The sequence below is a fragment of the Callospermophilus lateralis genome, chromosome 1 (assembly GCF_048772815.1).
Source record: "Callospermophilus lateralis isolate mCalLat2 chromosome 1, mCalLat2.hap1, whole genome shotgun sequence".
Classification (NCBI taxonomy): Eukaryota; Metazoa; Chordata; class Mammalia; order Rodentia; family Sciuridae; genus Callospermophilus; species Callospermophilus lateralis.
In genome coordinates this window covers 212,960,266-212,987,301 of record NC_135305.1, presented here as the reverse complement: position 1 = coordinate 212,987,301, position 27,036 = coordinate 212,960,266, and the positions used below count along the sequence as shown (strand labels likewise).

The 27,036-nt window shown below is 41.9% G+C and overlaps 1 protein-coding gene across 1 annotated transcript; it reads right to left on the bottom strand.

Annotated features, from left to right (window-relative positions):
- Positions 1–20,363: 20,363 nt before the first annotated feature.
- LOC143410267 (olfactory receptor 7A17-like) lies at positions 20,364–21,290 on the bottom strand. Its single transcript, XM_076871059.1, has one exon. It carries the CDS (start codon positions 21,288–21,290, stop codon positions 20,364–20,366), a length of 927 nt encoding a protein of 308 aa, XP_076727174.1.
- Between the last annotated feature and the right edge of the window lie 5,746 nt (positions 21,291–27,036).

The window sequence follows — 27,036 nt, the reverse complement described above, 5'->3', positions numbered from 1 at the left end:
AAGCCTTTTTCACCTGTGGGTCTAATGTCTTGCTTGATGCCCTGGCTGTGCTAGTCAGCACTCATTACTCAAATAATTGATTTATAAGGAGAGAAGGTTTATTTGGGCTCACAGTTTTCAAGGTTCCAATCTGTGATGGATTGGCCCCATGGCTTGGCCCTGTGGCAATGAGCCCTTGATGAGGGGTGGCAAACACGTTGCAGAGTAAAGCTGCTCACCTCATGGCCAGGAAGTGAAAAAAGAAAGAGGAAGAGACCTGGGTAACATTTCTCATTCACGGTAAATCTCCCAGTGAACTAAGACCTCCCACTAGACCTTCCTCTTAGCATTTCTACCACCTTCCAATAGCACCAAGCTGGGGCACGAGGTTTAACACAGGTCTTTGGAGGACACCTCAGATTAAAAATGCAGCTCTTGAGGTCAACCTCAGCACTGCAGTAACTCTCTTGTCTAGGATGACCTTGATGTAACTTTGGAGAAGGTCACCCACATGCTGAAACTCTTTGTCCACAGTCTGAGAAACAAGAATGTGAAGGGGCCAGCAGGATCATGCCCCCTAGTGAAGGCCATCACAGGACTCTCCTGAGCAGCAGCATGCATGACATCGAGGTCCTGAGAGCCTGGCCTTTGTCATCTAGCCCTCTGACTACTTCTGCTTTTACCTGTTTAAAGAAACTCATCCCTTGGATCTTCCTTCAGGTTTTTTTTTCTGATCTTGGCACTGTTCATAAAGTTCTATGTTGATCACCCATTTTACTTGTCATCCAGAAAATCTAAGTCGTATGAGTATAACATGGCATTTACCCAGCTATCTACAATAATGGTTTCTTTTCTAATTTTTAAGAAACCAAATCTTTAATAAACATTCTCAGAAGTGACACTAGTGACACTCTGTGTGTGCTTTTGCTCTGAAAACTCACTTGCAGAAATGTGTTCTGAGGTGAGGCAAATGAGACCAACTCAAAGATTTCCCCTTTTTGTGTGATTCTCTTTGCTCCCCGTCATCCTCAGCTTACTGAATTTGTCTACTCATGCACAGTATGAATTCCTCGAAATTCAGAACCCAATCTCATCTGTGCCTGAAAACTGTGATGTCCAGCCCAGTTCCTGGTAAGGAGTTTGTCCTCTGTGAATTTTAGTTGAATAGAACAAAAATTAGGAGATGGTTGAAGAGAAAGAAGAGAGAGTCTTAGCCACAAAAACTACACATGGGCAGGTGTACTAAGAGGCTTTGAGGCAGAAAAATAATCCAGACTCATGGAGGTAGATCTGGGTAATAAAGCAAGAGAGGGAGTGAACTCAACACCCAAAGATGTAGCTGCACTCCCCACCTTTCCTGAGGCAGTCTTCACAGTAGTCAGGGTATGGAAGCAGCTGAGCTTCCCATCTGTAAATGCATGGAAAACGGAAATGAGGTATATCCATAGTTAAGTGCTCTTCAGCCTTCAAGAAGAATGAAATCCGGTCATTTACAACACAATGAAGGGGACAGGTTCTTGGGTTACATGAAAGAAGCCAGCCAGAAGCAAACACTGCATGTGTGCATTTCTATATGGAGGCCAATGGAGCCTCAATCTATATAAAGAGGTTGGCATCTTCTTCACAGAAGGAGTTCAACACATGTATGTGCTTTTGAGTGAAAATGAAAGAAAACTTACTCGTGTGTTCCCTGGCCTTTGAGAAGAGATTATTCTTTAAAAAATGCAAGTTGTCATATGAGATAAACGGAAATTTCCAATATTTTCAATCCACAATTGAAAATAACTTTGAGAAAGTATGAAAGAGACAAAGGTGAACACAGTTAGGATGTCAAAGAGCAGAAAGCTTCACAAAGTGAGTTATGAAACTGTTGTAGAGGAGTTGAAACCAAAGAAAGGAAACTCAAGAAAATAAACAGAAGGAACAAGTTCTACTTCCACCTTCTGAATGAACTGGCCATTTCTCGGTCTGAGGCTTCAAACTCTGCAGTCAACAGCAATTTTTCAGTCTCAGGACAGTGGATGCTTATATAGTTTATCTGATAATATTTTCAGAGCGCTCTTGATGTCCTTATTCCTCAGACTGTAGATGAAGGGGTTCAGCATGGGGGTGACCACAGTGTATGTCACCAAGGCTCTTGCACTTGAGTGTGAGTTTTGGGTCACAGTAGAACTAAGGTGCACACTTGGAATAGTACAATAAAATAAGGGGACCACAGAGAGGTGAGATACACAGGTGGATGCTTTATACCTCCCCTGAGCTGATGAGATCTCACAGATGGAGGAAACAAGTCGTCCCTTAAACTTTAGTTTTAAGCAGCTTCCCTGAGACCTAGTTATAGTTGAAGGACTGCACATATGTCATGTGCACAATCTGATGAGTTCAGACATGTACAGAGCCTGGTGCTCCCACGCAATCAATGCCCTAGACACATCCATCCCTTCCCGAGTTTTGTTTTGTTTTGGTTTTTGCTTTGTCTTTGTCTGTGGTAACAACAATTAACACCAGTTCTGTCCGCATGGAATGTTTTCAATATCATTTGCTAGTGCCAGGCACTATGTTGTAATCAGGTATCTAGAAATTAAATGTCTTATATAATCAACTTTACACCCAATGAAGAAGCAAATGTTCCCTCCCACACTCCCCCAACACCCTTCTGCTCTGTGCTCGATGAGCTTGGTCACTTTAGGCTTCTTGTTTATGTGGAATCATATGATATTTGATTTCAAAGGCATCCCTATACCCAAATGGATTCCTTTGTTTGTTTCAGGCATCTGTATTTAAAAGTGATGATCTGGAAAAAAGAAAGAAAGAAAAATTGCAGGCTGATGTTCTTCATGAACATAAATAAAAATACCCTCAACAAAATATTCGCAAGATGAATTCAACAGCACCTTGAAATGTTGGATGGTTCCCAACTGAGAATACATGAGCTCAAGAACCACAGCTCTGAAGACCACTCTCTATAACCTCCATAGCATCTTGTCCCCCTCAAGACACTCTGTCCACTTCATGTGATTTATCCTTGTGGATGTTGTCTCACAGACACTTTGCCATTACAATGTAAGATCCACAGGAGTAGAGATCTTACCTGCTTTCTTTATGTGTTTTTACAAAGGTGAAAAAATGTTAGAAAATGCAGAAAATATTGAAACAAGTTAGTTTATACACTGGAAAGAATGACTAAGTATTTGGGGCTGGGGTGATTGCTCAGTGGTAGAGCATTTGCCTAGCATGTGTGAGGTGCTGGGTTCAATCCTCAGCACCACATAACAATAAATAAAATAAAGATATTTTTTAAAAAAGAATGAGTATTTAAAGGGGTTCCAAATAACTGCATTGAATGAAATTGAAATAAAATTTCAAGTAAATTCTCAACAAAAGGCCCCAAATAATAATAATCTTATTCTATCAACATGAGCATCTAATTCAAGATTGAATTGGCAAAGACCTAGAAATATAATAATAAAAACAGATACTTAGGAGCAGTGAAAGAAGCACCCATATTATCATTTCATCCTATATAAACATAAATGGATTTAAAAGAGCTTATGTCTCTGGACATGATGTCAAGAATGATGAAATTAAGTCTCAACCATGATAAGAACTCTTGAATTCCTTTCCGAGTTCTCACCACATGTGAGAGCTAAACACATTGCATACATCTTCTCATTGTTCCTCATAGGAGTCCTATGACGCCAATTATTTACACCTGTTGTATAGACAGGGAATCTCCATAAATACAGTAAAGCTTCTATGGATAAAAGTATGCTCATGAGAAAGATGTGGGTGATCTTTAGTTGAATGAAAAAAAAGTAGGTTCCATCATGTGGCAGGAGTTGTTTGCTATTTATATAAATTGTATCAATCCCAGAAAGCAATAAGGAAAAACATGCAATAAGGTAGCAAAAAGCAAAAGAGGCAATTGACTACCAAAAGCTGTGCAGAGGAACTGCCTAGATTTAAAAAGCTCTGGAGGGATGTGACTGATGTAGGTTTGACCACAAAAGGTTTATAAACTCTCACATGCCCCCTCCCCCAAATATATCTATAATTTATAAAATAATGAAATTGTAAATGGCAAACAGTGGAAAACCAATGAATCCTGTGAAATAACAAAATCAAAAGTTACAACACTCGGTTCTGCTCCCACCAGAAAAAAAAAGAAAAAAAATAAAAAAAACTTGCACAAACAGGAGATCCAAGATGGCGGAACAGAGGAGGTCCTGTTTCTGGCTGCTCCATGGCATGAAACCAAGAAGGCAGACAGGCAGCTTCTCCACAAGGTCTTACTTAGACTGAATACAACATCTCAGAGAGTGTGAGAGGACCCCTGTACAGTGGGTTTTCACAGAAATCAACAGCGCTGAACCACCTGTGCAGAAATCAGAGCCTCTGGGCCTGAGTAAGTCTCTGGACTCTGGACACAAAGCCCGCAGTTCTAGCTCACACATGGCTCACAAGCGGCTTAGCAGAACCACCTACTGGCACTTCCGCAGAGCTCCAGAGTGTGCTGCTCCCATGCAGGTCACTCAGCGGCTACCTACCCATAGCACAAGGCCATCGCCCAGTTCCCCCCACCCCAGACACCCAGCACTGGAAGCAGACGGACTCCAACTTGGAAAACCTTCCTCACCATTTTGTGGTGGGTGTGGCTATCAGATTGGATCACCATTTGAGCAGGTACCTGATTTCCAATTCCCGCCCCCAGCAGCCATAACTGGGCACAGTGACCACCCAACACATGAACAGCTCTCAGCCGGACAGGAGTGCAGTGCAAACAGGGTGCCACCTCCTGGTGTGAGCCTGGGAGTGAGAAGACCCACAGTTGGGACCTGATAAGTAAGAAAGGGGAGGGGACTAAAGTCTGGAGCATAACAGAGAGACCAGGATCTGGGAAATCTCCAGGCAATAGAGGGAGAGGATACCGGGGCATCATGTCAGACCAGTGGTCACAAAAAAAGACCCATGAGGTGCAATTTTCTCCCCACTTCCAGATGCTCCACACCAGGTCCAGTCTTCACACCAAGGTTACCTACACCCTCCTGAGGGTGGAGACACCTACTGGATGAGGCAATCCACCTACTGGATGAGAAGAGAAAGAAATGGTTCTCAAAGAGTATTTTTTTTAATAAGAACTGTAATGCATTCTGCTGTCGTGTGTTTAAAAAAGTAAAATAAAATAAAATCAATAAACTAAAAAAAAGAAGTTGCACAAACAATATGGAATTGCAGAGAAGGAGATTGGCCAATACACACAAAATATATCCAACCTCATCAGTGTTGCAATGTAAAGCAATGTAGTTTCCCCTTTGACCTAGTGAATAAGTTACGTTGCTCCTGTGAAAACCCAGAAAGACTGTAGATACTGTGGAATGTTCATCTGTGGGCTGTGTTGCAAAATGGCATTTGTCAGCAGTCCAATAATCTGATCTCTATAATGTAAAACTCCTTTGGATATGTTCTAATTTCATGGAAAATACATTACACTTCTTTGTCGAGTCTGATCCAATTAGACTTCTATTCCCAATATATAATTGTCAACCATGATCCATGCCTTGTAGCTTCTAAAAACCAGTATAATTTTAACACATTAAACAAATTGCTAAGTAGTCAAGCACACAATGACAGGGATGTCTCAGCTAGGCTGGCTTGGTCCAGGTGACCTTAGGGAAACTCTGCTAACTTTCATTCTTGCTGAACCTTCCCTGCAGTATCTACTGGGGTCTCATACTCGCCTGGATGGGGTCTCTGAAAAGAAGGTCCATGGGTGGGAGTCTGGATTCTAGCCTGGTGCATTGATACTGAAACGCTGTCCTCAGACAAGCAAGAAGGAGTGAAGCCTTTGATCCCTAGCTTGATTAAGGACCCCCAAACAGACCACAAAGTCCCCATCCAGCCCAAGAGCACCCTCTGGGTGACAGCATCAGAGGCTCTGCTGACAGTTCCCTCTCCTGCTCATTAGGTGAATCTCCTCTGGATCCTTCAATCCCTGAGCATTGATTTCCCAGTGGGATATTGGTCTGAGCAGAGAGGAAAATTTTCCTGCTCTTTCCCTGTTTGCACGAGACCAGGTTAGAACTCAGGTGGAGCTAGCCTCTATTGCTGCTTGTCCACGAAGCTTCCTGCCTTCCTGAAGTCTCACCTCCTTTGCACTGTCACCCAACGTTTAGTTACTGGCTGAGCATCAGGAAGTCTCAGAACAACTCTGGGCTTTGTCAAAGAAGTGGGAGGAACATGGGGTAGAGGAGAAATGAGGGAGTCAGAGCCAGAGATGCAGACCTTGGGGCAGAGAGCGGAGCAGATGGTGTTGGTGAGAGTCCTTCTCTGCCCTGAGCTTCTGCTGTGGCTTCCACTCACTGGCTGTTGCCTCCAGAAGGTGGTGTAGAGTAGGGACCTCTGTGGGGAAAAGCAGCAGAAGCACACATTGGTGTGTGTGGTTGTGTGTGCACACGTGAGTGTGAGCATGCATGCTCCCATGCTTGCATATGCCTGCCTTTTGTTTGCTCGTGCATGTGTGTGCCCATGTAGGCTTCTGTTTTCTCACATAAAGTGTGCTCCCATGTATACCCATGAGCAGAGTGTATGTGTGCGTATCTGTGAGCACACGTGTGTGTATATCAATGCACACATGCTTGTGTGTCAGGGTCATACACCTTCATAAATCATGGACATTAGCCAATCAGGGGCCTGTACACAGCCACCTGTCCATGACAATGGTGGCATCTCTGGCTGCCCTTCATATTGACACAGCAGGTGGAGTTGTGACCCTGACATTGCACAGAGCAGCACTCCTCCACAGCTAGGGACATGAAGGACTGGGTCACCCCATATCCCAGCTCCATTCGGGCCTTGCCTCCAGTCATCCTCCCCAACCTTACACCCCACACCTTCCCCCATACCATGTACCCAGGAGCCGACCAGATCAGAAACGCCTCTGGGATGGCACACTCTAGTCTCCAAGCAACTTGGAGGAGGAGCTGGGAAGCAACGGTCCACAGGCCAAACCCATTTGCCCCTGTCTTGAAATGTGACATGAGTGGGTTTTATGTTTTCAAGTGGCTGAAAAAAAATTAAAGCAAGAGCAGTAACTGTGACACTTGAAAATTGTATGAAACTAAAATTGAGTAATTATTTGTTTTTTCTGTGATTAAGACGTACAACATAAACAAATAAAATAAAATTTGCCATGTTAATTGTAGTGGAATGAAATATATTCACAATTACTACGGTTTCCAAAAGTTATCATTACACAGACTCTGTGACTATTATTGAGAAAGAGCTCTTCACTTCCCACCTCAGCCCCGGCTCAGTTCCCATCTACTCCCTATCTCTACAAATTTGCATATTTTAGCTATTTCATATGAGGGGAATCCCACTAGATGTGTCCTTTTGTTTTAGTTTATTATTTAGTTTAATGCTTGCAGAATTCATCCTTGCAGCAAGTGTCAGCACGTAGATTCTTTCCCTGGCTGAATGATCTGTGATGAGCACACACCATATTCGTGCCAGTGTCTGTTGGTGGACACTGTCTTCCCCCATTTTTGGTTACTGCAAATATTGCTGCTGTGGACATTGATGTACCAGTGTCTATTTGAGTCCCTGTTTTCCATTCTTTGATGGGGTGGAGTTGTTGGGTGTAAGATAATTCTGTGTTTAGCTTTTCAGGAACTGCCAAAGTGTTTTCCCCAGTAGTGGAGCCATTCTCCATTCCTGGTGGTAATATGTGCGGATTCCTGGTTCTCCCCCTTCACATCAACATTATCATTTTCTTCCTAAAAATTTATGTTACTTTTGAATTATTAGTCTATTTTTGATTGATGATAATTTTATGTAATTATGAGTCACAAAATGATATTTTGATATATGTATACATTATGTAGTGATCAATTCAAGGCTATTGGCCTATCCATCACCTTAAATAAGTATCATATCTTTGTGCTGAGATCATCCAAAATCCTCTCATCTAGCAATCTTTTTATATATTTTTTTATTTATTTTATTATTTTTTAAATACATGACAACAGTGGAATGCATTACAATCCTTATTACACATATAGAGCATGATTTTGTTGTTTAGTCACCTTCATATGCAATAGAACAAGAGAGTGCATTCCTCCTGTCTGCCTGTACCTTTGTGCCTATTGTCCAACCTTTCTCCATTACCCTTTTCTATTCCCCTATCCAATCAGTGGTAACAGTTACTCTACTCTCCACTTCCAAGAAATCAGCTATTTTAGATTCATTTTAAGAAATGTTAATAGTATCTCATTGTGATTTTGCATCAAATTCAAATTTTGGTCTCCATAAGTCAGGTTTTATTGGGAGACAGTCACACCTGCTCATTTGTGTGTTACCTATGATGGCTGCCACGCCTGTTGCAGAGCAGTGTCACTGTGAGGGACCATCTGGTCTGTGAAGCCTAAGACATTTACTATTTTTCCCTTCACAGAAATTTGGTGGCCACTCCTTTCAAGTAACTAGACAGAGTGAGAACCATGTTAGTGAATGTGTGTGTGTGTGTGTGTGTGTGTGTGTGTGTGAGAGAGAGAGAGAGAGAGAGAGAGAGAGAGAGCACTTCCCTAGTCAGAGCTGCTTGGTGGCTTGGTGGGTGGAGGATGTGATGGACAGAAGGACAGGTGCCCCAGGTGTCTAAGACCTCACCCCTGCAACTTCTGACTATTTTACCCCACCTTTTGTATTCAACTGTGAATATTGTCTTTAAAATAAGAACAAATAAAAAATACACACTGGGAGATTATTAAAATTGTCCTCAGTTCTATTTCCTTTAGTTTTTGTAATAGCTAGCTATTGCTGCAGAACAAGCAGTCCTCAATGCAAATGGTCTAATAAGGATTTTTTTTCAACAAATCGGACAATCTGGTTTTCTAATTCCGGCTCAGGAAAAGAACATTCATGTTTTCAGGAGATCCCATGGCTTGGAATCACATGAAGGAAAGGAATTCATCTCCCTTGTGAGTCATCCTTTGATCTTGAGGACTGAAGTCATTCTGAGCCTGAAGACACACATAATGGAGGAGGATATGGATATTGCTCATTTACTACCCTTATAGTGCTGTGGCAAAATTCAGAAAGGGGAGGAATATTTTACTTGGAACAATGGAAGGATTAATATTTCTAGGCAGCACTGGACATTTTTAAGCAGAGACACATCAGTGACTCAATAACACAACCTAAAAAATGCTGACCAGTCCTCAGTAAACAAACCCCTGACACACGAACACCAACCTTCCCCACTTCAGTGATTATAATTGCAGCATGAAAAGACATATTTACAAGGTAATGCAATGTGTAATGTAGAAGTTCATCGCATATTTAACGTCCTCTCTGATTCTGAGGCCAAAGTAACCAAACTTTCATTTTAAGTTTTTCTTTGCATCTAGACTTCAAGTAGAGACATGTATTTGAAAATAAGCTTTGCCAGTGATTATGTTAGAGACTGTGGACACCATGCTGGGCAAGAGAAAAGAATCCCAATGGTGAGAAGAAAAGCCAAAGCTCAGCCATGAAGCTCACTGGTCTGTTAGAATCTGCCTCATCAGGAAGAGCAGCTGAGATGGGGATGCACCGAGGCATGAGGGACCCACAGGGCAAAGCCATGCTGTGGGATTCCCTCCAGTATAGGATTATTACACAGGCCATCTTAACTGTCAAATGCATTGTTTATACATGGAGGACAGCAGATTAGTGTGTTTTATTATCAACAAAAGAAAAGTCACTTGGTATGACCCATCATTTGAGAAAAAAAATGATTTTCAGAAATTTATGTCGTCCCATGGGATAAGTGTGAATTTCCAATATCTCTAATTCAGGATTGAAAATACTTTGAGGAAGTCTGTAGATGATAAAGAGGAAGACTGCTCAGATCTCAGAGGGAGTAGAAGCTTAGCATCTGTGTTTTATAACTCTCAAAGAGAAGTTGAAAGCGAAGAAAGAGAAATTCCAGGAAATGGATAAAAGAAACAAGTCATATTTCAAAATTATAACAAAAAAAATTCATAATTTTTTACTGTGAGGCTTTGAGCCCTGTGATCAAAAGCAATTTTTAAAGACCCACCAACATGGGCTCTTTAATAATTTCTTCACAAAAGAGTCTTCTCAGAGCGCTCTTGATGTCTTTATTCCTCAGACTGTAGATGAAGGGGTTCAACATGGGAGTGACCACAGGGTACATCACTGAGGCTTTGGCACTTGAGTGTGCATTTTGTGCAATAAAAGAACTAAGGTACATTTCCAGGAGTGTGCAATAGAATAAGGAGACCACGGAAAAGTGAGAACACAGGTGGAGAAGGCTTTGTACTTGCCCTGAGCTGATGAGATTGCACAGATGGAGGAAATGATCTTGGAGTAGGAGTACAGGATGCCAGTGAGGGGGCCACCTCCCAGCAGCCCTGCCACAAGATAGAGCACCATATTATTCAAGAAAGTGTCAGAATAGGAAAGATTAAACCAACTGATTAGGTTCACAAAAAAAAGTGTGATATTTCCACATCTGTGCAGAAGGACAGTCACAACATCATTAAACTTTGTAACAAGGAATTGAGAGCACTTGTGATCCAGGAAACCCAAACCAGCAGTCCACAGAGCCTGGGTTTCATGATGACCATGTAGTGCAGGGGGTGACAGACGGCCACATACCGATCATAGGCCATCACAGCCAGGAGGAAGTTCTCCAACCCTACAAACAATGTAAAAAAGTAAATCTGCACGATGCAGCCTGCATACGTTGTGGCCTTGCTCTGTGTCTGGATGTTCACCAGCATCTTGGGGACAGTGGTGGAGGTGAAGCAGATGTCCACAAAGGACAGGTTGGAGAGGAAGAAGTACATGGGCGTGTGCAGGTGGGAGTCTGAGATGGTGGCCAGGATGATGAGCAGGTTCCCCAGCACATTGGCCAGGCACATGGAGAGGAAAAGGCCAAAAAATGAGGGGCTGCAGTTCTGGGTCCTCTGCAAGTCCCAAAAGAAGAAATTGTGAAATTCTTTGATTCCATGTGCTGTGAAGAGAAAAAATTGAACATGAGTAGTTTTTGTAACTAATCCCTTTTAGGGTGACCCCGGTGCCTTTTCTAGTTAGTAGATTTGTTCCCTAACAAGCTGATTTATTCCTATTTAGTAGTTTCAGTCCTTCTCTGCCTTTTCCTCAGCATGGTTTGTATTCTACCAATGAACAGTCCTTCCATGTCCCTGAGGAAGGGGCCTTGAGTTCTGATCCTGTTCCTGGCACTGGCTCTGCAATGGGCACAGGGCGATGAAAAATAGAAGACCCTAAGTTTTCATTATGGACAACAAATGTATGTAGACAATTATTAAAAACAGCAGCTCTTGGGCTGGAGATAGAGCACTCAGTGATAGAGTGTTCACCAAGCATGAATGAGGCCCTGGGTTTGATCCTCAGGACCACATTAAAATAAATAAATAAAGGTATTGTGTCCAAATACAACTATAATTTTTTTTAAATAAAGTAGCTGTAGAAGAGAGTTTCTAATGTTTTCTCCATAAAGTGCTGATACCTGTTGAGGAGCTAGATTTAAACATAGAGTGTACCTAGATTAGCACATCACAAGGCACAATATGCATATGTGTAAGGGTTATGTAATGGTTAAAATTAAAAAGAAACATCCTCATAATGACACATGGTCTAGTCAATATGAATCCAACTAGGACAGATCAGAAGGGAAGGAGATAGAGGGGCTGTTCTTTGGGGGGGGCAGGAGGGGTCAAAGGTGGCACTTGAGCAGAGGCCTGCAAGAGAGGAAGGCGCCCTGAGGTGGTCTGCAGAGACCTGGGCCTGGCAGGAGGGTGAGCGGTACAGGGTCCTGAGGACAGTGCCTACTGTGCACATTCTCATTTCAAAGGAAGCCACAGGGGAAGGAGCTGCCTCCTGGCTTCTGTGGAGATGCGGAGATTCTCAGGAGGGGCCTTTGTTCCCCTGCTCTCTCCTGACAGTTGCTGGAGGTGGCTTTCCTGAGGTGGCTGACCCCTGAGGAGCGGCACATATTTTATGTGGACGAGAGGATGACTTTAGACACCTGTGAACTCTGGCTGTCCCTTCAACACATAGATGTAATCATCACCTCCAAGAGTGTCCCTGGGTCCCTATTGTTTCTTGTTTTATTGATTTTTTTACTTTGGCAAGACCTTTTACCCTAAGGTCTACCCTACCAGGACATTGTCATATGCACAATATTACATCATTAGTCCTGGTACTACATGGTGTAGCCGCTGTCTGGAAATTAATCACCGTATATAACTCTAACTTTCCATCTATGAACACAAGGCCCACATTTCCCCTGCTCCACTCCCTGACACCACCGTTCTATTCTGTGTATGTGTGTGACAATTTTAGAAATCTCATGCCTGTAGAATCATGCATTTTTCTACTTTCAAAGATATCCTGTGGACCAAAATGTGTCCCTCCTCATTTCGCTCTCTTGGTTAGGGTCAGGAGTCTGTATTATAACAAGTTCAATTTAGCCAGATAAGTACTAAACAAAAAAGAATGATTACAGGCCGTTGTGCTTGATGAACATAGAGGCACAGACTTCAACAAAATAAAAGCAAAATACTTTCAATGGCATGGTAAGAGGATTATTACAATTTGGAATACAGGAACTGAATTACTCCTGATCTATAATACTCTCCATAAAATCCTGCCCCCTCCTGATATTCTGCCATCTTTCCTCAGAGGACTTATCCCTGAGGACATTATAACATACATGCATTGGTTTCTGTGTAGTCTACATTGCCAGTATAATCTAAGGTCCAAAGGAGAAGATATTCTACCTTTTCTCTTCATTTTGTGTTTTCACAAATGTGGACAGTTTAATTGAAAAAAATTAATAAATTTAGAGTTTCTATAAGAAAAGAATAATCAGGTGAATAATTGGTTGCACATCAACTTCATTACATGAAATAAATGAAAATCTAATATAAAATTTTCATCAAAAGAACTAAAATAACTATCACAATGAGTCTCTAATTCAAGATTGACAAAGACCTGGAAATAAATAATAAAAAATACTTTTTTTAGGAGCAGTGAAGTGGTATCCAAAGTTACAATTTCATCCTGTAAAAACATAAGTGTGTACAAATGTGCTTAGGACACTGGACATAATGCCAGGAGCGATGGAGTGAGTAAAAACCAAGGTTAGAGCGTCACCACCGCTCCCTTCACGAGTTCCCACCATGCACGTGAGCCAGGAGTGCTACCTGCATCTTCCCACCTATTGCCAGCAGGAAGCCCATGGGGTCAGGTGCCTATTCCAACTGTGCAGAGAGAGGATCTCTGTAGATGTAATGAAACTCCTGTGTATAAAATGTGCATATGAGAAAGATACAGGTGATCTTCACTTGACTGCAATGAAATATGTTCCACAAGAGGGCAGGGGGTGATTGCTACTCATAAAAACAGAACCAACTCAAAAGCAAAAAGGAGTAATAAGGAAGAACAGATAAGAAATGAGATGCAAAATTGTATAAAAGGGACTTAATTACTGCCGATAATGAAGAAGGACTTTAGTATAAAAAACAATAGAGGGGTGGGTCAGCAATGTGACCAACTCATAGGTTTGGCCCCAGGAAATTTATTAACTCACTTGTTCTCCCTCGAAAGGGCAATACATATATAAAAGAACTAAATGCAAACAGCAATCTTAGGGAAAACGACTTCCAATTCTTCTCAGAGTTAAAATAGACTCAGCCTTTGCAATAAAAATTGTAAAATAAAGCTTTTTAATTTTCTACACTAACGTATTAAGTAAGACTTATTTCATGTGACCACCTAGCATGAGAGAGGATGCTATGAGATGTGTGTCCCCTGAAGGCAGTATTTGTGAGCAGCCCATTAGTCTCACCTTTGTAATGAATATGGAAGTGGCTTGAATACACTCCAGACTGAAATTAAAGAAAGAAATGCCCTCACCTCACTGCACACCCCACCACCCCTGAGACTCATTTTGCCCAACCTGCTATGGGGAGCTCCCTGGTTATGTTTTCATTTTATGGAAAATACTTGATAAGCTTTCCCAGTCTTGTCCAATTGGACTCTGTTCCCATTATATAGTTGTCAGCAATGATCTAAGCATTGCCGAGTCTGAGAGTTGTTTCTCTTTTTAACATGTTAACCAGTGGCAGATGGGTAAGTCAGCACTCAGCTCTCTCAGCTCTGCGCTGTGTGGGTCATGTTGTCAGCTTCTGTTCTTGCTGAACATTTCCTGCGGGACCTACCAGGTCTCAGACTCACATGGATGGGGTCTCTGAGAAGGTCTCCTTGTGGAAGTCCATGTGGAAGTTGATGGTGGAGACTGAAGCTCTGTCCCCAGACAAGACAGCAGGAGGAGTGAAGCCCTGGACCCCGAGCCAGACTTAGAACTCCAGAACAAGCCACCAGGTCCTGCTCAGCCTGTGATTGCACACTCTGAGGGACAACATCAGGGCGGCTCCTTGTAGCTCCCTCTCTGCTCATTAGATACAGTCCTCTCGTCACTCCATCCCCTGAGCTCCTGACTTTCCTGGGGGATATTGCTGATAACGCCAAGGTCGCAGGTTCATTCCCTGTACGGGCCACCAAATGCTACAGTCTGGCTGGGCACAATTCATGAGCCGGAAAAAACTTTATTTTTAGAACACACACGCTGCACCACACAAGCTCTTCAGGAATTCCCTCAGAGCCCAACTGCCACCTCAGGCACTCCCTGTGAGCACCTCCCCCAATCTCTTCCCACTCTTGAGGCTGATTGGCTGGGTCATGTGGGCGGAGCCAAAAGAGTCCCCCAATGAGCAGCTCCATGTTCTAAAAGGGTGGGGAAACAGCCCAATGAGCATCACTGCAGAGGAGCCAATCAGCTGGTTGCTGGGGCAGAGGTGAGCCAATCAACTGGAAGTTTGCTGGGGCTGCTGTGAGCCAATCAGCTGGAAGTTTGCTGAGGCACCTTCTGCTGTGGCTCTCAACAGGTCAGAGCAGAAAGTAAAATAGTCCTGCTTATTCTATATTCCCAAGAGATCAGGGCAATTAGGTGAATCTGGCTTTGTTTTTCTTTCTCCATAAAATCCTCCAACTTCCAGAAATCTACACTCCTTAGTATTTTTGCCCAATCCTTAGCTACAATTTCTTCCAAGCTACTTGACTTTGCTAGATTCATGGACTGACCAAGCACTGGCTGGGAGGGACAATGGTGGGGACTTTGAGAAACACTTTTCTGACCAGAATGTTTCCAACTTCAGTGTGAATATGAATCACTTGGGGATCTGGTTGAAATTCAGGTTGTGAATTGACAGATTAGTGTGGTCAGAGATTGTGCTTTTCCAAGAGTTGCCAGTCAGGCTATAAGAATGGTAGGTGGACCATTCTTCTTCTTCTTCTTTTTTTTCTTTTTTAAATCGTGATAATGGCCTATAACAGAACGTTTTCAAGAACACATGCACTGTGGAGTGACTGCATTCAGCTAATCATTATGCACATCACTTCCTGTGGTTATTATTTCTGTGGTGAGACACTAGATATCCACTCACCACTGTTAAAGATTCTGTTGCTAACTATGGTCACCAGGTTGTAGGTCTCCTGAACTCTTCCTCCTGTCTAGCTGAACCTCAGATTCTTTGACCAACATCTCTCCACACAATCCCACAAACCACATCAGTCCCTGGTGACCAACATTTCACTTTTTTATATCCATCAAATTAATGTTTTTAGATTCCACAGGTGAGTGAGATCATGCAGCATTTGTCTTCCTGTCTCACTTTTACTTCTCTGGGGACTTCCATTTACATCTGTGTTGTCACAGCTGACAGAATTTCATCCATTTTTATGATTGAACCATACTCCCCTGAGTATACGTAAGGTGTCTAATTCTTCCATCCATGTATCCAGACATAGGTGGATTCCATATCTGCTTACCTGAATAAGGCTAAGTGAATATGGAAGTGCAGAAGTCTCTGAGGCTAACTTCATTTCCTTTGGATGAACATTTCCATTGATGGGATTGCTGCACCATCTGGTTTTCCCATTATTGACCACTGAGGCTACTGTACAGCATCAGAGTCAAGTGCAGGCATTCCAAGGCCTTCTCCACCATGAAGGCCTTCATCACCTCAGTTGTAATTTAGGTGGTCAGGAACTGGACTCTGTAGCTCGGCTTCTGCCTAAATAAGTTGACATTTGCCTCTTGAAGGCTTCCCTTGTGATAGGAAATCAAACTTGTTGTCCTTGGCGCCTTATCTACAAATTTGGTAGACTCCCCTTCTTCATGGAGTGTCTGTGTTAACTAACTCATAGGTTAAAGATCACATGAAATGACCTGTGGAGAGTAGATGTCCCACAGATAACAGCCATTGTGACCATCACCTTGCTCCTCATTGGCTCAGGTCACTGTGACATCACAAGGGTTTCCTGGCACAGGAAGTGAGTTCATCATTGAGTGTCTCCTGGGAGACGGGGAGAGGTGGTGCAGAGACATTCCTCCCAGGACCCAGGCAGGAAGCTCAGAGCCTTGGTCCACCACCCTGTGCTGTGTTGGACTCATCGGCATCACCTCTGACCCACTCAGGAATGGTCCAAATAGTCACAGTAAAGGTTTTCAGACTCTTTTAAGTTGTTTTAATATGTTCTCCTCTTGGGAAGATCTAAAAAACTGATATTTCTTGGTGCATCAAATTATTTGTCCCTTATTTCTCATCTGGTGAAAATCCATAGAAGATAATTTATAAACTTTTTTTTGATGCCACCAGAAGTAGAAATGCTTTCCTCTCTGATTCTGCCCCACAGAGAACTTGTTTTATATTTTACAATTAGTCATCACTCCCACATATTCTGCAGGATGACTGACCAACACTACCCAGGACTTTGGGTCTTGGCCCTGCCTTGCCTGATATGAATGCATGTTCCTCCTGTGTGACGTTGGACATGGACAAGTTAGTGGTTAATTTTTGGGGTCTATTTGAGTGGATTGAAGGATGCCAGGAGAATTGGTAAATCTTTAGCTCTCTGTGCCTCTGGGAGAGTGTTTCCAGGGATGATTGTCACTGAGTCACTGGACAGAGTGATGAATCTCCCTCCCCAGGAGCAACTCCATCCAGACGTCTGCCCCTGCACTGAACAGGAAGACAGAACAAGGGGAAGCTCCCTGCTGGTTCTTCCTTCGGGAACAGGCATGTTCTCTCCTGCTGCTGCTGCTGGACATCTGACTCCAGTTTCTGGAGCCTCTAGACTCTGGCACTGGCCCCAGCAGCCCTCTGGGTCCTGACGTCTCTCCTCCTGGACTGGCTGCTGCACCATTGGCCTCCCTGGTTCTGAGGCCTCTGGCTTCTTGGACTGAGTCACACGACTGGCTTCTCTGGCTCTCCAGTCACAGACACCATTGTGGAAACACTCAGCCTCTGTGATCACGGGAGTCCATGGCATATCTGAACCTGTGTTTCCATCTGTCACTCTCCACTTCCTCTGGAAAAGCCTAATGTCAACGTGACCTGCATCAGGTGATAGGATGTGGGCAGACATGACCTGCTCCATGGGAAGAAGCTGTGAGCGGCCTGGGGGATTCTGCCACACCCTCCTCTTCTTCTGTGTTGGAATGGTGGGCTCCTCTCACTTGGGGACCTTTTCCTCAGCCATCCTCCCAGAATGATGACGCACCTGGGGCAAACACAGCTGGGTCAGAGCCACACACCTTGAGGTCTGCACTTGAGGAAAGCACTCTGACTTGGAGTGTGGTTTGTTTTCTGCACATGAGAGCAACACACTCCCCAGGTGATCTTAGGTGCCTCCAAATCCACTGAGGCTGTGGCATGTGTCAGAAGGTCCTTTCTGCTCCTGGCTGACTGACCTTCTGTCCTGAGTACAAAGCGTTGTGTTTATGCAGGTGTCTGTTGATGGACACCTTTTTCTCACCTTTTTCTACTGGTAATCAAGTCTTTCTGAGACCCTGTTTTTCCTTCTTTTGTGTGTATACACACAAGGTGGAATTGCTAGGTAATACGACACTTCTATGTCAACCTGAGAAGTTGCCAAACTCTTTTCTGCGGTAGCTATAATATTTACATTCCCAGGAATAATGGATGAGGATTACAAATTATTAATTCACCAACATTGCTATCTTCCTTTTAAAAATTTTTATTACTTTTTTAATTTTAAATTTTATTGTTATTGACCAATTATTGTATATATTTGGGGGTATACAATATGACATTGGATAAATGTGGACTTTGTGTAATGATTAATGAAGATAATTACATATTTTCACCTGCAACATCTATATTTCTTTGTGATGAGATCAAAATCTTTTCTTCCAGCTTTTACAAAATACATATGATATACTATTAATTTTTGTCACCCTAATATGCAGCAGAACACCAGAATTCTTCCTACCATCTAACATACCCATTGACTAACTTCTCCCCTTTATCCCTCTTGCCTCTCCTGTCCAGACCCTGCTAATCACTTTCAGCTTCCATGAGATCTGCTTTTTCAGATTCTCTCTGTCAGTGAAATGATTAGTTTTCCTATGTTTATTTGAAGAGGTGTGAAATGCATCTCACTGTGGTTTTGATTTGCATCAAGTCTAACTTTTGGTCTCCACAAGTAAAGTTTTATTTGGAGTCAGTCACACCTTCCCATCTGTGTGTTGTCTATGGTGCCTGCCACCCTCATGGCAGAGCTGAGTCAGTATGAGAGACCATTTGGCCTGTGAAGCTCAAGACATTTATTATCTGCCCCTTCACAGAAGTTTTCTGGCCACTCCATTCAAGTAAGTAGGCAAGGTGAGAACCATGTTAGTGAATGTCTCTCAATCTCTCTCTTTCTCTCTCTCTCTCTCTATCTCTCTCTCTGTGTGTGTGTGTGTGTGTGTGTGTGTGTGTGTGTGTGTGAGCTTTCCTAGGTAAGAACTCCTTGGTGGAAGGTAGATATGATAGAATGACAATCCAGTACAGGTGTCCAAGTGCTCATCCTTGCAACCTGTAACTGTGTTACCTGACCTTTAGCATAAAACTGTGAATGTTGTCTTTAAAGATTATGGTGAATGCCCCAAATTGAAATATCTGATTATTATAAATGCCCTCTGTTCTCTTTCCTTTGTTTATTGTGATGGTTAGATATTGTTGCATAACAAACATTTCTAAATGCTGACAGTTTCATGTAATGGCTTTATTCAAATGGGACCTGATGGGAGGACTTATTCTGAGCTTGATTCAGTAAAAGTATATGCATGTTTTTGATAGCTGTAGCCTGCTATCACAATACTATGCAAGAATCCAGGATTGTTTGCAAGTTATGCTCTGGTTGGGATGATTGACATGATTCTTGAGTTTGAAGGACATATGTAATGGATGATATTGATATTGCTCATTCACTACCCTTTTAGTTGTTGTGAAAAAATTCAGAAAGTTGTGGATAGTTCACTTAGAACAACAGAGAATTCTTTTTTTTCTAGACAGCACTAGAAATTTTCAAGGAGAAATGGAAAATAAGAATTGCTCACCGATATTCAGTGAGAAAACCCCCTTACACATGGAGAGTAGTCTTCTACTCTTCAGTGATTATGTTTACAGTATGAAAAGTCATATTTTCATAGCAATACAATATGCAATGTACAAGTCTATCTCATCACATTTAAGGTCCTCTCTGATTCTGAGGTGAGATAAATTAACCTATTATTTCTCATTTACTTTCTGTTGCATCCTTCTCTTGGAGATGGAGATTACATAACTGGTTTTTCCCGTGGTAACGGTAGATACAGCAGAAACCAAGCTGCATAAGAAAACAGAATCCCAATAAAGAGAAGAAAAGCTTCTGCCAGTTACAAAAAAAAATAAATAAATTGGTTAAAAACTCACATTCTTAGGAAGAGCAGACAAGAACAGTGAGATACAAATTAACGATGACCCCAAGATAAAATTGTTGATCCTTTCCTCTCCTCCAGGATAAAAGTATGCACGTGACCTTTATTGTCAAGTGTGGGATTTTTCCACCTGAGGAGCACAGCACATGACAAAGTATTTTCGTACAATCAAACCAAAGTTTACTTGATATGATCTATGTCCTTAAAAGAAATTATTCTTCAGAAATTCATGTTGTCCCATTAAATAAATGGGGTTTTCCAATCTTTCCAACCCATGATGGAAAACAAATTTGAGGGAATGTGCAACCAAATAACAGTGAATGCTGTGTAGATGTCAGAGCAGAAATCTCATAAGGTGATTTACATACATTTTTTTGGAGAAGTTAAAATAAAAGAAATGGAGATTCCAGAAAGTAAATAGGAGACAGGTCTCATTCCACAATCTGGTGAAAATATTGTAATTTCTTGCTCTGAGGCTTCAAACCTTGCAACCAGCAGTAGTTTTGAAGGTCCAGGATAATGGGAGCTTTTATAGTTTCTCAAAGAGTATTTTCAGAGCACTCTTGATATCCTTATTCCTCAGACTATAGATGAAGGGGTTCAGCATGGGGGTGACCACAGTGTACATCACAGAGGCTGTGGCACTTGAGTGTGCATTTTGGGCAATGGAAGAACTAAGATACACTCCCAGGAGTGTGCAATAGAATAAGGAGACCACGGAGAGGTGAGATGCGCAGGTGGAGAAGGCTCTGTACTTGCCCTCTGCTGATGAGATGGCACAGATGGAGGATATGATCTTGGAGTAGGAGTAAAGGATACCACCGAGGGGGCCACCAGCCAGCAGCACAGCTGCAACATATATCACCAGGTCATTAAGGAAAGTGTCAGAACAGGCTCCGTGGACTACCTGATTAGGTTCACAGAAAAAGTGGGGGATTTCCAAGCCTGTGCAGAAGGACAGTCGCAGCACCATTAAGCTGTGCAATAAGGAATGGAGAGCACTCGAGACCCAGGATGCCAGCACCAGAAATCCACACAGCCTGGGGCTCATGATGAGCGTGTAGTGCAGGGGGTGGCAGATGGCCACAAACCGGTCATAGGCCATCACAGCCAGAAGGAAATTGTCCAGTCCTACAAATAATGCAAAAAAGTAAATCTGTATAATGCAACCTGCATAGGTAATGACTTTACTTTGCATCTGGATGTTCACCAGCATCTTTGGGACCGTGGTGGAGGTGAAGCAGATGTCCACAAAGGACAGGTTGGAGAGGAAGAAGTACATGGGCGTGTGCAGGTGGGGGTCTGAAATGGTGGCCAGGATGATGAGCAGATTCCCTGTGACTGTGACCAGGTACATGGAGAAGAAAAGCCCAAAGATGAGGGGCTGTAGTTCTGGTTCCTCTGAAATTCCCAGAAGAAGAAATTCTGAAATTTTTGTGTCATTTTGTGCTTCCATGTGCTTTGATTGACACCAGGAAAGAGAAAATTAACATCACTAATTTTTCTATCTGGTTCCCTTTAAGGCATCCCCCATGCCATCTCTAATTAGGAATTCCGGTCCCTGTCCACTTTTTACCAATGGATCATATACTATACAGTTTTATGAACTACACTTTTTTGAAAGTATGGGATATAAGTTGGGTCCAACCATAATCCTTGCACTTTCTAGGCATTAAGCTTTTAAAATAAAATATTCTTGCAGAAGAAATACAAGTATGTAAGGAAATGAATAAAAATCAGGACGATTTTGAGAATTTTCACCATAAAGAAATGATACATATTTGAGCAGATAGATTTTAACTTTATGTAATGTCTACATGTATTAAAACAACACATAGCATCCCCTAAATACATAGAGTTTCACTTTATCAGTTAAAATATTAAAAACATATGGTGAATTCCACATTTGTATATACCTATAATGTACCAATTTATAAAACAATAAATAGACGGGGGTAAGGCTGGCGTTGTCCAGCAAGGTGAAAGGGGAAGGAGAAGGGACGAGGAACTGAAATGGAACAAATTATTTTCCATGCAAGTGTGATTATGTCAAAATGAACCTCATTGTTATGTACAGCTGTAAGGCACAACATTAAAAGTATTTCAAGAAAGAAATGATCCTATTACATGTCAGATGGTAATAATTGTCATAAAGAAATCATTGACAGGTAAAAAGAGTGGATGGAAGTGCTATTATTTATGGGGCACAGGCAAGACAGGTGAATAAGATGATATTTAAGTAGAGATCTCAAGATAGATTGATGAGATTGTCCACAGAGGTGTGTGCCTGTCTGGAGGAGTGAGCAGTGCAAAGGTCCTGTGGGTGATGCTCTTTCAAAACCAAGCCATGCTATCAACCAGAACAAACAGGAGGAGATCGGGGAAGGACCCAGTATGAGAACAAGGAGGAAGGAGGTGGCCTCCTTGACACTGCTGAAAGTTTGTGATTTCAAGATGCAGAGGGGGGGCTGGGGATGTGGCTCAAGCGGTAGCGCGCTCGCCTGGCATGCGTGCGGCCCGGGTTCGATCCTCAGCACCACATACAAACAAAGATGTTGTGTCTGCCGATAACTGAAAAATACATATTAAAAATTCTCTCTTTCTCTCTCTCCTCTCTCACTCTCTCTTAAAAAAAAAAAAAAAAAAAAGATGCAAAGGGTCCTTTGTCCACATGTTGTTCCTTATCTTCTGTTTTAAGCAGATTTACTGAAGGGTAGTTATATCTGAAGAGCTGTGTGTATGTAATATGTACAATCTGATGAGTTCAGACACACGGAGCCCTGGTGCCTCTTATGTAATCAGTGCTATAGACACACACATCACCTCCCAGAGAGTGCTTTTTAATTTTGTTTTGTTGTTTTCTGTGGTAAAAACGATTAGCCCCAGATCTATCCTCATAGCAGGACTTCAAGTGTAGAGTCATTTGTTACTACCTGGCCCTGTGTTGCATGGCAGGTGTCTGGAAATGAATGATCTTATATAACACTGACCATATACCCACTAAATCAGCCCACACATTCCTTCCTGCCCTCCCAGACACCGCACTGTCCCATGCATTTATGAGATTGACAGCTTTACAGATCATGTACATGGAATCATGTAGTATTTTGATTTAAAAATCATCCTGTGGATCCCTCCCAATATCTCTCAGTTATTTAGGATTCAGATGGCTGTGTTATAATAGTCACATGTAGGCCAGACAAGAACTGTACAAAAAAAACTAAAAGCTTACATCCTTAATAAACATAGATGTAAAAATCCCCAACAAAATACAAGCAAAATGAACTCAACATTATGTAGGAAGATTATTTACAGTTTGGAATAGATGAGCTCAAGGGCCCTGGCTCTGAGGTCTGCCCACTCTATATGAATCTCTATAAAATTCCGCACCTGCCATGGCCCTCCGTCCTCCTCTTCCTGTGGTGTACTCTTGTGGACATTCTACAGATGCACTTATTCCCCTGCACTCTTCCTTTGTCACCATAATATATAAGGTGCAAATGAGCAAAGATCTTACCTGCTTTGTTCACTTACATTATTTTCACAAGGGTTAAAAAAGTTAGAACACATAGAAAAGATTTTGAAGTTAAAGGTCTGCAGAATAAAGAATGACAGGTGAATAAATGAATTCAAAACAACTGCATTAAATGAGATGAAAATTTAAAATAAATTTTAATAAAAAGATCTGAAGTATAAATAATGTAATCCCATCAACATGAGTCAACATTGCATTGGCAAACCCTTGGAAATAAAATAATAAAAATAGGTACTTCTTTAGGACCATTGGAAGAAATAATATCCAACAATATTATCTCATCCTATATAAAACAAATGCATCCAGATGTGCTTATGACCCCAGATACAATGGCAAGAATAATGAAATTAAGTCACATCTGTGATTGAAATATTCTCAGAGCTCCCTTTAGGAGTCTCACCATGCATTGAGCTGCATCCATTACATGTATTATCTCACTTATTCCTCAACTAAAAGAATGAATATTTATACCTATCATACAGAAAGGGAAACTCCATGAACATAATGGAACTTTTATGTGTAAAATGTAAGCTCTGAGAAAGATGCAGGCAAGCTTCAGTTGAGTGAAAAATATACATTCCAGGATTGCAGAAGATGATTGCTGCTCGTCCAAATAGAAGTAATCACCCAAGGCAGAAAGGCAGTGATCAGGAAAAACATAGGTAAGAAGATGGAAAAAGGCACAGGAGGTAATTGATGGCTACTAGTCAAGCAGAGGAACTTTCCATACTTAGAAAGCAATAGAGGAAAAGAGTCTGCAATATGCCTGGCTGATAGATTTCACCAAAGTTTATATAACACCAAAGTTTATATATCATTTCCCCCAAATATTTGAATACCTAAGTAAAAGAAATGGTAAACAGCAAACTTAGAAAAAATCTCCAATTTTTTCCTTCAAAAGAATGACAGAAAGCAATGACAACAACTTTCATACAAGCAAACATTTTGCATAAACAACTTGGAATTGCAGAGGAAGGAAAAAACAACCCACCCCAAAATATATTCAATTTCAGCAGAAGAAAAAGGAGACATAAGATAAAGTTCCTTTGGTTCTTTTGACCTATCGAAACTTCTTTTCATGTGAATGCCATGTATGAGAGAAGATATTGTGCAATGCATGTCTCAAAAACTGTTGTTGTAAGATAGTATTTGTAAGCTAAGCAGTAGTCAGATACTAGAAATGAATACGGAAAACAGACTCAAATATACTCCATGTTAAAAATTAAAGAAATAATACCCTCACTTCACTGCACTTCTCCCCCAACCTGATACTCCCTTATACTTCTTTATTGACAATCTCCTTGCCTATGGTCTAATTCTATGGGATTGCTTCCTACCACTTATTCATGATTCTCACGCCACTGGACTTCTATGCTCACTACATAATTGTCCACAGGATCTATGCACAGCAGAGTCTAAAAGACACTTATCTTGTTAACACAGTGAATGAATTGAAATTAGTCCAGTAAGGAAACAGAGTCTCTGAGTTCTTGGATGAGCTGGCTTGGTTCTCAAGTGACCTCTGGTCCATTTTATCAGGTTCCATCCTTGCTGACCCTTTCCTACAGTACCTGTCAGTGTCTCAGGCTCACCTGGATGGATTGTCTAGAGAGAAGAACTCGGTGGAAGTCTGGATTCCTCCCTGGTTGGTTGGTGATGGAGACGGACAAGCAGTAGAAGGAGTGAAGCCCTGGTCCCCTAAACAGACCTCAGACACCAAAAGAACCACCTGGTTCTGTCCAGTGCCTCTCTGAGGGACAGCATCCCAGGCTCTATTTATAGCTCCCTATCTCTTCTCATGAAGTACATGCAGTTCCTCTTGTTAACCCCAACCCCTGAGTAGTACCTGATGTCCCTGTGGGATATTGGTCTGAGCAGAAAAAAAGATTCCTGATTATTCTCTGTTAACAAGACACAAGAATAGAAATCGGCTCAATCTGGTCTTTATTACTCTTTGTCCATGAATTTCCCTTCCATCTAGAAGTCTAACCTCCTTACACTTTTGCCCAATCATTACTTAAATTCTCTCTGAAGTCTGAGTTACCTGAATTTGCTAGATTCCTCAGAACTCCTAATCACTGCCTTGTAAAGGGGACACTGCTCCTGACATCTTTTAAAAATTGCTATTCCCCCTTCATAGAAGGAGAGAACTGTGTTTGCTTTTTAAATAAAATTTGTGATAAGTAGCTACAACTCCTGGCTTCATGGTGGTTTTGACACAGCATATAGAAGTTTCATTCTTGAAGCAAAAAAATTTTTCATAGATTCCTTCATTTATGAAACTTTTGGCAATTATAAGAGATATTTTATATTTTTATTCACCTGGGATTGATGATAGAATATTACAAGAGTAATCTCTTTTAATTTCTACACGTACATTATAAGAAGTCAGTACTATTAGGGACCCACTTTACTTTTGCAGAAATGAGCTCAGAGAAGTTAAGCCATCTGCCTAAAGTTACAACTTGAGTTAAGAATGAGCTTGACTCAGAATGTTCCTGTTCTGCTCCAGGGCAGTGGTCCTCCACCAGGGTGAGGTCTCCTGGAGACACTGGTGATGTCCAGAGAAAGTTTGGGTCTGTAAACTGAGGAGTTGTTGCTGCACCTGGAGTTGGATGAACTGTACTTTGTCCAAAGAGATAGGGAGCTATAAATACAGCCTAGGTGTTCAAAATTCAATGTTATTAATTGTAGTCACTATGTTGTGCAGTAGATCTCATGAATGTATTCCTCCTATCTCATGGAAATATGTATTCTTTGATAGCATTTTCTCAAATTTCCCTCCCCTAAACCACATCATCCCTGGTCACTAGCATTTGAATCTTTAGTTCCATGAAATTGAAATTAATTTCTCTTAACATCATGACCTCTAGTCCCATCTATTTTGTTGCACAGGACAGGACTTCATCTGTTTTTATGGCTGAATCCTGTTCCATTGTGTACATGTGCTATATTTTCTTTATCCATTCATTGGTTGATAGGTACTTAGGTAGATTCCATGTCTTGGCTGTTTTGAATAATGAATGCAGTGACAAATATAGAAGTGCAGATGTCTCTTTGAGATATTCACTTTTTTGCATGAATACTGTTGTGGTTTAGATATGAAGTGTGCCCCAGAAGCTGATGTGTTAAACAGCACAGACATTCAGAGGTGAAATGGTTTGATTATGAGAGCCTTGACCTAATCAGTGCATTCATTCACTGACAGGGATTTACTGGGTGGTGACTGTGGGCAGGTAGGGTGTGGCTGGAAGCATGAAATCACTGGGGTCATGACTTTGGGATTTATATTTTGGCCATGGTGACTGGAGCTCTCTCTGCTTCCTGAGTACCATGCCATGAGCTGCTTTCCTTCTCTAAACCCTTGTGCCATGGTGTTCTGCCTCATCTCAGGACCAGAGCAACAGAGTCAGCCATCTGTGTACTGAGACCTTGGAAAACATGATCCCCAAGTCAACTTTCCCTCCTCTATGTGTTCCTTGTCAGGTCTTTTGATCACAGCAGTGAAAAGGCTGACTAGAACCAATACTAGAGTTGGGATTTCCAGATCATCACATGGTGGTTACTGAGCACAGAGTGTGGTCCAGTGTCAGAGTCAAGGACAGGCCTCCCAAGGCCTTCTCCACTCTGAAGGCCTCCACCACCTCAGTTCTGGTGGTCAGATATG

Bases quoted from the DNA above. Each gene is read 5' to 3' on its own strand.
- LOC143410267 (XM_076871059.1), bottom strand. From the start codon at position 21,290: ATGGAAGCACAAAATGACACAAAAATTTCAGAATTTCTTCTTCTGGGA.